At 43.6% G+C, this 12,472-nt stretch overlaps 1 protein-coding gene across 2 annotated transcripts in view; it reads left to right on the forward strand.

The window, feature by feature from the left end:
- Positions 1–12,472, forward strand: part of MRTFA (myocardin related transcription factor A) — a 190,628-nt gene that overhangs the window by 161,898 nt on the left and 16,258 nt on the right. For both annotated transcript variants that reach the window (XM_036252724.1, XM_036252725.1), the window contains 3 exons: positions 8,797–8,852; positions 11,253–11,328; positions 12,249–12,410. In XM_036252724.1, the coding sequence (XP_036108617.1) occupies positions 8,797–8,852; positions 11,253–11,328; positions 12,249–12,410 (294 nt within the window). The remainder of the gene's footprint in view (positions 1–8,796; positions 8,853–11,252; positions 11,329–12,248; positions 12,411–12,472) is intronic.

The following is a 12,472-nucleotide window of genomic DNA, read 5'->3' on the forward strand; positions in this document are numbered from 1 at the left end:
TCTTCTGTCTCTACATATTGTATCACATTATCCCTAGATGATCACACACATGCACACACACCTGTGTATACCCCCCACACACACTTGCACATCTCTTAATAGGATGTCACACAGTCAACTCATGCCCCAAACTGAACACAACCTCTCCCACCCTATCCCAAGCTTATCCTCATATATCCCCTGTCTGGGAGTGTTAATGGCACCGTTCACCCAATCATTCCATTTTGTTCTTCTAAATGGCCTCTTGATCACTACTAAGTGATCTTGTAAAAATGTAGTTCTCATTATTTTGCAGTTCTTGCTGTAATAATTGATTTTATTCAGGGATCATCAGTAGATGCTAAAACCATTAAGTAGATAGTGGTTAGGGAACAGGATTTCCACATGTCCTCAAAATGTTACCCCACAGGTGACATGTAATTACAAAGGGTGAAATGCTCTGGTGTCAACCTTTTAAACTTTTAGACTGTCAGTGGTTGGACAACATGGTATATGTGCCTCCTGATACTGAGGATACATCACCTATGTAGTAGTCTTGCCAAAAATGTTTACCCTAAATCTTCTGAGGAAACAGATTCAAAATATAGGACATTCTTTCTGCAAAACAACTGCTTACATACTTAATTCAGTGCCACTAAAAACGGAAAAGAGCCTGGCTGGTGTGGCTCAGTTGTTGAGCATCAGCCCATGCACCAAGAAGTTACCAGTTCTATTCCCGGCCAGGGCACATGCCCAGGTTGTGGGTCAGATCCCCGGTGGGGGGCATGCAGGAGGCGGCCAATCGATGTTCTCTCTCATCAATGTTTCTGTCTCTCCCTCTCCCTTCCTCTTTCTCTAAAAATCAATTAAAAAAAAAAACCAAAACCCCAAAATTGGAAAAGATAGGAATACTGTTCTAGATTGTGATTAAAGAGACAACAACCAAATGTAGTGTACGGCTCATGATTAAATCTTGAATTGAGGGGGGAAATTTCAAACAGCTATGAAAGAAAGACATTTTGTAGGCAATTGAGGAAATTTAAATTTGGACTAAATTAGATTATATTATGTAATTAATATTAATCTTTAGATGTGATAAAAGTATTAAGTTATGTAAGAGAATGTCATTATTAGGAAATGTGCACTGAAGAATTTAGGGATGAAATGTTGTGATTGTTATCTGCAGTTTACTTTCAAGTGATTCCAAAACAACAACAAATGTGTGCGTGCCTGTGTGCAAATGAAAAAGAGATAAAACAGACTGGTCAGTGTGGCTCAATGGTTGAGCATTGACCCCTGCACCAAGAGGTCTCTGGTTCGATTCCTGGTCAGGGCACATGCCCGGGTTGTAGGCCCAATCCCCTGTAGGGGGCGTGCAGGAGGCAGCCGATCGACGGTTCTCTCTCATTGATGTTTCTTTCTATCCCTCTCCCTTCCTGTCTCTCTAAAAATCAATAAATCAATAAAAAATAGAGAAAGAAGAAAAACAAATACTGCTGAAAAAGAACTAGTGAATCTAGGTCAGTGTTATAGGGCTGTTCATTATTTGTTCTTTTGGGGTTTGAAAAATTCAAAATTAAAAGTGGCTGTGGAGCCCTGGCTGGTTTGGCTCAGCGGTTAGAGCGTCGGCCTGCGGTCCGGAGAGACCCGGGTTCGGTTCCCGCTAAGGGCACGTACTTCGGTTGCAGTTTGTCCCCGGCCCTGGTTGGTCGTGCGGGTGGCAGCCACTCGATGTGTCCCTTCACGTCGATGTTTCTCTCTCTCTCTCCCTTCCTCTCTCTCCCTCCCACTCTATCTGTACAAAAATAAAAAATAAAAAAATAAATAAATAAAAGTGGCTGTGGAAAGGAGAGCATGTGAGTGCAGGCACGGGGTGACATGAATATGTGCCATTTACCAGGTTTGTTTCTGCTTGTTTTATTTATTATTATTATTATTGTTATTGGTGTTTTTTTTAAAATCCTTACCCAAGGATATTTTTTCCATTGATTTTTAGAGACAATGGAAGGGAAGGGGTTGGGGGGAGAGAAAGAGAAACATTGATGTGAGGGAGACACACTGATTGGTTGCCTCCCCATGCCCCTCAACTGGAGCAGGAGATCGAACCTGCAACCTAGGTACATACCCTTGACTAGTAATAGAACCCATGACCCTTTGGTGTATGAGCTAATGCTCTAACCACTGAGGCCACACCAGCCAGGGCTTGTTTTTTAACGTAAAAGCTTAAGTTAAAAATAACTCTCCCACCTCTCCATGCAGTTCTGGCTTTCTTTGACACTGCTGAGGCAGGGGTATTGAGGTGCTTCATTACAACTTTGCAAGGGGAGAAGGCTGACTCCCAACTTGGCTTTTCCTGGTGGGGGTGGGGCCACTTATTTTTTTCCTCTGGTGTCTGGCTGGAATAGAACGATTATTGTCTAAAAGTTTTCAGTCTTGTTAGGCTGCCCTTTTCCTGGTCCTTTGGCTAGTGAGAGTGAGTTTTGTTGGGGCTTTTTTGGTCTGCCTTCATTGGCATTTCTAGGTTGCTTACTTTTTCAGCTCCAGGTCTGGGATGTATGAAGCAAAAGGAAACCCAGGACACTCACCACTATGTTGTTCTTCAGGTCCTAAGGTCCCTAGCCAGTCTGTCTTCTTCCCTCCACCTTTCAGAACCTGTTATGTTTGTTTTCTATATAATGTGCAGAGTTTTTCGTTGTGCTTAGTGGGAGGAATAGAGAAAATTATGTCTCAGACTCAGAAGTCCCTGCAGTAATACATTAAAGCTCTTCATGGGTTGGGCCCTGCCTCCCCTTCCAGCCCCAACATCCCCACATGAACTCCTAAGTCCAGCCACGTCAGACTATTTGTAGTCTCTTGAAATTGTGCACTTTCATACCTCATGCTCTTGCTCTTGCTCAGCCTCAGATGACTTCCCCACTCTCTTCCTTATCTGCCTGTGGAGATTCTGTTCTATTCATTTGGATTTTCTCTGTAAAATCTTTCTGGACAGTTCACACACTTCCCTCAGGCTGAATGTTGCCTTTTCTTTCCTATGTAGAACTTTAAATTACCTCTACAATTGTACTTTCATCTTGTATTGTAATCATTTGTCTGTTTTCCTAAGTAGACCTTGGGCTGCCTTTGAGGAATAGGACCCCATCCTGTGTATCCTTGTTCTCAGTAACCAATGATAAATAACGTCGCTTCATTCAACATCATTTTGTTATAATGTTGATGAGATGCTGTAGGAACTTGTTTACATCAGTAGTCTGTGGTAAAATTGGTTTCATGATGCGTCTTTCGTTTCAAGTTGCAGAACCTATTGACAATGTTATGTGAAGACTTATTGCAGTTACTTAAGAATTGGTTATTAGATAGATGGATGCATGAATATCTTTCTAGTTTTCCATCTAGGTTGTTAAATACACACACACACACCACTGATACACTGTGTGTATACCTGCTGCTTCTGCATATCCAGCTGGCTTGTCTGAAAGAAGGGCTCTTTGAACCATGTCACTCTGTTAGTTGTGCTGTGTTCGTAGCCTTTGAATTTCTCTGAATACAGAATTGGTGGAGAGCTTCTGGCATAGTATCTTATCAAGCATGAGAACCATTATTTTTATTAAGTCAGCACCTAATAAAGTGACATTCAGACCTAGGCACTTAATATTTTTTAATGATGACAATGAGGAAATAAGTCTTGATGGTTAATTGCTATCCTTTGCTGAGATTTATTTTAAGAACTGCTTTGTGGATTCTAGATTTTCACTTGCCTTCATGTTTAAAACTGGGGCCGGTAAGGGGAAGGTGCTATTTAATGTCCTAAATTAATGTGATACATTGGCTTTCAGTGGTTCTCATACTTCTCAGTGCTAGATTAAATCAAGACCAGTTGATCTCAGTGCTTCTGCATCATGAGCCACAAAGCCTGTAGACACACTAACACGTATTTGAGCACCCCCTTTGAAGTGGATGGCCTCCATATCTTCAGGTTCTGCAGCCATGAGTTCAACTGACCTTGGGCTGAAAACATTCAGGAAAATAAATGTGATGCAGTTGCTGATGTCTACTATGTAGTTAGGCCTATGATGGTTGCGTTCGTATGGAACAAGTACAGACATTTTTTCTCTTGTCATTATTTCCTAAACAATATAGTATAATGACTATTTATATGGCATTTACATTGCATTGGGTATTATAAGTAATCCAGGGATGATTAAAGTATAAAGGAGGATTGCATAGATTATATGCAGGTACTAGGCCATTTCATATAAGGGTAGTTTGGTAGCCATGGGGAGTCCTGGAAACAATTTCCCACAGATACTGAGGGAGGATTGAATATTTTTAAAAAGAAAGTTGAAACCATTTCTCTCTTTTTAGTTCACAATTACCTCATTTAATTAATGCAGCAAATGTGTAAGGGAGAAAGGAAATGGGTGCTGGAGGGAGGGAATAGAATATTAATTGGTGGTTTTAGCCTGCCAGGGGCGGGACCCACATCTAGAACTGAAACTGTGATTAAGAACGCCACACCTCATAGTCACTTCTGTGCATTTGACTTCTGTGGAGAGCTTGGTTATTTTCCTTTCAGGATGTGCTGTACACTTCCCTTTCTTCACACAAAGCTGTGCAAGTGTTCCAGCAGCACCAGCTCCCAGAGAGTGGGCACAAAGGATCAGGAACTGCCCTCCAACACCAAAAATGTATATTCCTATAAACAGTGTGCACAACTCTGAGGTTTGCAGTGATCTTTGGGGGCTTCTCTTTCAGATACTGGCTTCTAGGGGTTTCTGGGAAAATGAAATTTCTGAGTAATATCCTGGCTCCTCTGACAAAACCATTAAGGCAGCAAGGTGGAGGGAGATGGAGGTCCAAGATGAATGTAGCCTTCCTGGTCAGACACATTTTTGGGTTAACATTAAGTATTTTGGATTTTTCCCCAGCTAGCAGAAGCCTAACGTTTACAATCTATTTTCTGCTCTGCTGGGCTTCCTTGTGTTTCATTTCCTTAGCATGGAAGCTTGAGGTGAGTGTCATTCGCTCCTTTGTCAGGAAAGTCCAGGACTTACCTTTTTTATCACCCCTACATCTCCTACCCTGCATAGTGTGGCTTTTAACAAAGCTGGCTGGACATGCACTGGGGTGCCCTCTTGACCCCACACCCCAGTGTACTTTGAACACTGGCTGCTCCAGCTTCAGTCTGTCCCCAAATGAACCTGAGAAGTGCCTTACAGGAGTCTTGACATAGTCCTGAAAGAAGAGGGGGTCATTGTTTCTTTCTTTCACCTGTTAGAATTAGGTTTTGAGTTGCTGACCTTGCTATCAGAGAGCAGAGTTATGGGGAAAGAACTATACAAGGTGAGTCAGGTATTCAAGGACTGATTGAAAATGACACAGTTGTCAGAAGGTTTTGAGAAGGAAGGAAGGGAAGATAGAACTAGACCTGGGTTGGGTCCACCACTTGATGGATCCAACTTGCAGTGTTGGTTTTATCACCAGACTGTTAAGAGGATTCAGTGAGAGTATAATGTGTTGTTATTACAAAATGAAACTGTCTTTTGGGATTGGTGATTATTGTCTTAAATTCTTGGTCCTCATTTATGGGTTCTCTCTCTTTTTTTTTTTTTAATATCCTCACCCGAGGACATTTTTGCATCCATCTTCAGATAGAGTGAGAGGGAGAGAGGAAGGAAGAGAGAGAAACATCAACATGAGAGAGACACATCAACTGGCTGCCACCCACACGACCTCCGGGCCTGGGACAAACTGCAACTGAGGTACATGCCCTTCGTAGGAACTGAACCCAGATCTCTCTGGACCGTGGGCTGACGCTCTAACCACTGAGCCAAACCGGCCAGGGCTATGGGTTCTCTTAACCAGGCCCTAAGCAACTAATGAATTCCTCTGCCCTACTCATTCCCCTCCCAGCTCATCTCCTGGTATCAGTGCTGAAGGCTGCCCCTTATGTTCCACAGTGAGACCCGGGTTTTGAACCGTGGTTTCTGTGCCTGTGGTCACTTTCAACCCTTCTTCTGAGCCTTCCTTATACCTGTTTGTGCTTAGTACTGTGATTGAGCTGACTTTTCCACATTGTCTGCACTCAGCCCTACGTCTAAGCAGTATATGTAATTGAAGCCTTCTTGAATTTCATCATTCTTCTCTACTTTTTGAGAAGTTAAGAAACAACCCACAGGAATGGAAAGACTTGAGGGTGAGACAGTGTTAGGTTGTAATCCTAACTCTGCCATTTGCTAGCCTTTCTTGTCCTTGCTGAGCCTGTTCTTATTTGTAAAGTGGAATATTACCAACCACATAGAATCTTTAGGAATATTAAAGTATCTAGAACAGTGCCTGCCACATAAACAAGTACTCAATAAATATCATTCTCTTCGTTGCTATTACATGAAAACATCCTTGACTCAGGGGAACCAAACAGGAAGTCATATACACTATAGCCAGACCACCTATCACTTATCTCCATTAGTGCTACATCATCCTTCTTGTACATGAAGATGATACACATCTCTTCCATCAAACTCTGGGCTTTGTGAATTGTTTTTCCAGAAGTTGGGTTTGTGCCTTAGCCCTTAGGATAGCCAACATAGGTTGTTGAAGCAGCAAGTCAGCCAGGTTTTTGGACAGATAATGTGTGAATGGGGTACAGAAGAAACTAGCTGGCCTGTGTGGGAATTAAACCCATGATTCAACCCATTCACTGCGTTTGATGACAGCAGCACCTTCAAGGCATCAGTGAGCATACCATTTGCTTCTGAGCACTCTCACTCTGCGAGGTGCACAGATTTTCACTCTACAGAAGAAAATGAGACCAAAAAAACACTCATACCCTGTGTTATATCAGTAATAATTGGTAGAACTCAGAATAAGAACATGAATGTCTTGGTTTTTCTGTCTGTGAGATTTTGAACCCAGATGATAGCCATAATTCTGGCTGTCCAAAGTAAAATGTAATGCTCTACCACAGAATCCTCTAATTTTCCTGTCACATGTATACTTTGTATTCGTTTTTTACAGAATATTCATTAATTCATTGAATGCATTGTATGCTGGGTAATCTAGGCACTGAGGATATTGTCAGTAATGAAAGACATGGACAAAACCCCTGACATGCCCTGATGAAGCTTCTAATGGTAGGAGGCTGACCAAAAACAAACGAGAGAGATTTGTAGTATTACTGTAAAAAATATCAGTCGATGAGGAGTGCTATGGGGAAAAATAAGACAGAAAGGAAGCTGGGGTGGGATGGGGCAGACACTGTGAGTTTCTCTTTGATTCTTTGTGCTTATTGTGTCATCCATGTGATAAGCTCTCTGAGGAGAGAGTAAGACTGTGTTCATTCCCTGCTGGTCCATCATGCCTTGTACAGATCCTTGTACAAGGGCTTTTGGAGACTGATTTTAGAGTTGAACCAGCCTTACCCAGTAGAATCAGGTGCAGGGGCTGTCTGCTTACCCACTAAGATGCCCAAGACTTCCCCAGGGCAGAGCTGGGGTAGTCAGGATAGGGCCCTGGAATGCTCTGGTCAGTTGGGGCCAGAGCCTGTGCTATTTTCTTTTCTGAGAGATCATTTGTTAAATCTAGAGCGCCCCCTGCTGTTAGAAGATGGGGTGGGCTCTCAACTGGTCTTTTAAAATTAAAAAAAAGTTTTTAAAATAAATACTACTGGGACTTTTGGAGCTTTGTTCTGGGACTGCTATTGCTGAGGCCCAGCTGCCCCTCCTGAGGGGAGGGGGAGTTGGGATGGAGGGAGGAAATACAAAGGCCTAGGCAGGATAGGGTCATATCTATACTCTTGCTACTTTTAGCCTCTCCCTACCCCTGCACTCCTACCACAGCCAACAGCCTAGCAAAAGTTATCTCCTCACACAGTTTCACAGCTGTTCTGAAATTCTAGGGCAGCAGAAGTGAAACTGACCACTGTCTTGTACATTTTTCTTTTATTGCTCTTGTTCCCTACTTGGAGTCAGGCACTTCCCCTCTCTTCCTCAGGGTGCCCCAACTCGTCATTTGTCACTATAGCCAAATTTTTGACACAGAATTCTCTTCATGGTGCCGCATTTGTAGAGGGCCCTGTTTTGGTCTCCCCACCCTCAGCATTGTTTTGCTGAGTTGAGAGCTGTGGTCCCAGTGGTGGTAGCCCCAGAATAGAACTGAGCCCTTGACAGGAGCTGCAGTGAGCCCTTCTTGTCAGCTGCTGGTTGTGTGTGTGTGTGTACCAGGGTCAAATATACAATCACTGTGAAGTTCTTTTAGTCCTTAGAGATGAAATTCAAGTTAATTTTAGCAGCACTATTAATATCAGCTGAAATGAAGAAGGAAATGGCGCCCCAGTAGACATGTCTTTCTTGTTTAACAGCCCCATTTAGTTTGGTTGCTTTGTGGTTCCTCATGAGGTTAAAGTCAGGTGGACCCGACATGCAGCTTTGATCCTCCCTGAGTCCCCGTCTCCCCGAGAGTAAGGTGAGGCTCAGTAGCTATTCTCGGAGGTTGACCGATCAATGAGGATTGTGCAGCTAACAATCCAGCTAATGAGTCTAGGGTATTTGTTAAAGTTATATTCAATGGATGCACTTTATAGAGCCCAGCATAGGGCAGTGACTACTCTTAGGAATAAAGGAACCAAAACTGTTTTAATGGGGTAGCCGAATCATAAAGGTATATGCTTACTTGGGTGCCATTTTCTTCTTCATTTCAGCTTATATTAATAGTACTACTAAAATTAACTTGAATTTAAGATGCCTTTTCCATGGTAAATTATAGCAGTAGAGATGATGCTTCACTAATAAAGTAATTATTTTGTGATTTTTCTCCCAACAGCTTTGAAAAGTCCAGCTGCATTTCATGAACAGAGAAGGAGCTTGGAGCGGGCCAGGGTAAGGCACTGCATTCTCGAGGACCTCCAGAGAGCATTAACAGAGTCCCTTGCATTGCTGGTTATGTTCCTTCCAGTCTAGCATGCCTCCAGACCCAGCCTTGCCTCACAGCTCTAAATAGCAAGCTCTGCCTTTTCTACTTCATTCCCACTCCCAGCCATCTCACAGTACGATGATACAGAACATGATCAGAATGAGTTTCCTCCTTTTTTATTACATTTAAGAGTATGTAGTGATCACCAACTCTCCCTCCTATTGCTTTGGAAACCACTAGTATTTTCCCATTTTTAATTTCACCTTAACCTTTTGTGGATATTAGGACCTGAACACCAGCTGCAGTCCCTCTGTGTCAGTGGCTACACTGCCCACACTCTCCAGGATGGGTGTTCACTGAGCAGCTAGTGTCCACTGCAGGCTGTGGAAGCGGAGGCTAGGCCCCTCCCTGAACCCAGGTTCATGCTATAGCACCTGGCTTGCTGCCTGTCCCCCCATGGTTTCAGTTCCCTTAGGGGCCTCGGGGATATGCTGCTGCCCAGTGTGGGCGGAGATGGGGAAGTCGCCAAAACACGCTCCGGCCACGCACCCCCCCTTCACTTTTGTCTTTCACGTAAAAGACAAGGAAAGAGAACTTCCCAAAGGGAGAGCCACAAACTGAGATACTCTAAGACCCACAGCTCTTTCAGACTGAAATGTTTACCTCCAGGACTTTTCTTACTGCCTTCTCTTTATAAAAAAAATTTTTTTTAATGTTCTTAGGAAAATTATGATGAATTCTTAGAATGAGGTCATGGGTACTGGGCACCAAAGCAGTAACAAACTGCACTGTTTTAGTGCTGGGAGTGTCAGAGAATGTAGGGGTGAAGGTGGGGGGAGGAATGGCATTACCTGTGCCCCCAGCCCATTTGTAATGCTTGGCACCATTTCCTGGACTGCTCCTGCAGGCAAGGAGTGAACATGAACCAATTAGAAGAGCTATTATTTTATTGAGCACTTTTAATGTGAATTGTATCATTTTTTTATGCTCGCACTGGCTCTTATGAACTAGGTATTATTATCTTGATTTTAAAGCTGCAGCTAAGAGAGGTTAAGTAATTTGTCCAGCTAGTAAGTGGCAAACCTGGGACTCAAACCTTGGTCTGTGGACTCCAGGTATTTTCTTAATTAGTACTGTATTTTGCCTTGGCCTTGGCCACTGTCAGAACTTCAGATGGCTTAGAAAATATGCCTGCCTCTGGTGGCTGGGAAGACGTGCAGTGTCCAACACCTGTTCTAGTGTCTTTTACAGCGGCCAGATTAGTTTTTCTGCCCATTGCAGATGGGTGATAGACCTAGAGGTCACAGCTGCTTTAAACTATCTCTTGGAGAGCTCAGCACCAACCCAGGGCTGGCACAGGCCTGTCCAGTTAGAGCCCAGGCAGTTGACAAGGGCCAAGCAGGGCAGAACCAGGTCTATAAACTTTACTTACATGCAGTGTGTTCTGATGCTTTTTTATTTTTACTCTGTTCTGTTCTACCCTACTGTACCTTGTCTATCCCATCCTCTGCTGGTCTTGAACCACTAATGGTCTTGACCTGTGGCTTGAAATTTTCTGGTGCAGAGGTTAAGAGCCCAGATTCTGGAGTCAGACAGATCTGGGGTCATATTATATACATTATAACATGAGCCTAGGCTGGGGTTGTCTCTGGGACTGTTGAAATGGTTTAGTTTGCCTGAAGTCTCAGAAATGTGGAAATGAGGACATTGGACTTTAAGGAACTGAAGCTATGACACCATTTATCAAAATTAGTATTCCGTTTGGCAGTCATTCAAAATGAATGGAAAACGCTTATAAGATCATGACTTTTTTTGGGGGGAGGGGTAATGTGCTTCTAGCGGGAACCAAACCCAGGACTCTCTGATCCGCAGGCCGACGCTCCAACTGCTGAGCCAGACCGGCCAGGGCAAATTGTTTGAAACAAGATATAAAATTATGTTCAGTATGATTACAGCTCTGCAAGATTAAACTTGTCTTCTTCATGGAAGGATGAGAAACAAATATCCCAGAATACTAACAGTGGATGATTAAAATGTTTTATTGTTGTTTTATGTTGTAATTTTCCATTTTCTTTGATGAACATAAATTACTTTTCTGACAGTAAAAGTAATAGATTAAAATAGATATATCAGCAGTCCAGCCTCAGAATGACAAATGGTTTTGACAGATCTATGGTGCCCTTGGCAGGTGCAGCTGGAAGTGGATATGTCCTCCCCAGGCCACCCCGGCCTCAGAACCCTGCAGTCTCCAAACTGAGATCATGGGGGCTGCAGAGATCACCAACAGCCACAGCTGCTTTTGGTCCTGTCCGTGTTATAAGCTTGTGACCTGGGTTTGAGAGCTTCTTGGTGTGTTTTTTCTATAGACAGAGGACTATCTGAAACGGAAGATTCGTTCCCGGCCGGAGAGATCGGAGTTGGTCAGGATGCACATTTTGGAAGGTGTGTGAGAATGGAAATGCTCCTAAACCCTTGTTCTCACTGTGTGTTCAATGCCTCACCACCCACATTTCTTCTTCCCTTTCTTATCGCTCCCATTTCTGTAGGCAGTAGGTAAATCGGAGCCTTAACACGGTAAAACAGCAGTTCTGTATTTGCCGCTACTGGTTTTGGAAATTTCCAGAGAAGCACAACCACATTCTGCTGGGCTGGCTTACTCTTTTATACTCTGGTGGCCCTGAGTCTCATCATCTCTTGATATAAAATTCTTTCCTCTAAAATCTGTTTTTAAATACATTTGCTTTCTTTTTTTCATTCATTCACTCACTCACTCACTCTCTCACTCATTCAGCATTTACTTGAGCAGCTGTGATATATAAGTAAGATCATCCTAGGCATATTCCACCTGGCTCCAGCACACACTTCTTTCTACATTCTAGTGAAGGAAAGATTTTGACTGCTGAAAGCAGTATAAATCTATCCATATTTTGTTTAGTTTTTAACTATCTTTGGGGTTGGAAGAGAGCTTTCCTAGAGTGAACCCCACATTTTGCAGACAAAAATACTGAGGCCCAGAGCAGGGATGTGAATTGCCCTCGTAACACAGCAAGCTTCAGGGAGAGTAGAGATGGTCACTTCATTGTCTGGTGCTCTCTCACTTCTGTAGCTCCACCTCAGAAAGTCCTCTGGCCCGGCCTAGGCCTGGTGACCATTGTTGTGTGACCTCACACTGCCCACAGTGGGGGCCCCTTCTTCTGTCCTGTGAAACTCTAAGCTGGGCCACCCTTTTCTGCCTGGATGCGCTTTGCATTCTGATGGTCTCTGCTCCTTCCCCAGAGGGAAGGAGAGCTGCTCTGGAGTTCCCAGGGCAAAACCAGATCCATTTCTCCATCCTCCTGCACTCCATTCTCTCCCACGGGCAGAGACCTCGGCTGAGCCTTCCCTTCAGGCCAAGCAGCTGAAGCTAAAGAGAGCCAGACTGGCTGATGACCTCAATGAGAAGATTGCACAGAGGCCTGGTCCCATGGAGCTGGTGGAGAAGAACATCTTGCCTGTGGAGTCCAGCTTGAAAGAAGCCATCATTGGTGAGGAGGCCCCAGACACCCTGTGTGGACTCGCAGACCAGATGTATGGGATGGGTAGGGGA

Source organism: Molossus molossus, unplaced genomic scaffold (assembly GCF_014108415.1).
Source record: "Molossus molossus isolate mMolMol1 unplaced genomic scaffold, mMolMol1.p scaffold_m16_p_10, whole genome shotgun sequence".
Lineage (NCBI taxonomy): Eukaryota > Metazoa > Chordata > Mammalia > Chiroptera > Molossidae > Molossus > Molossus molossus.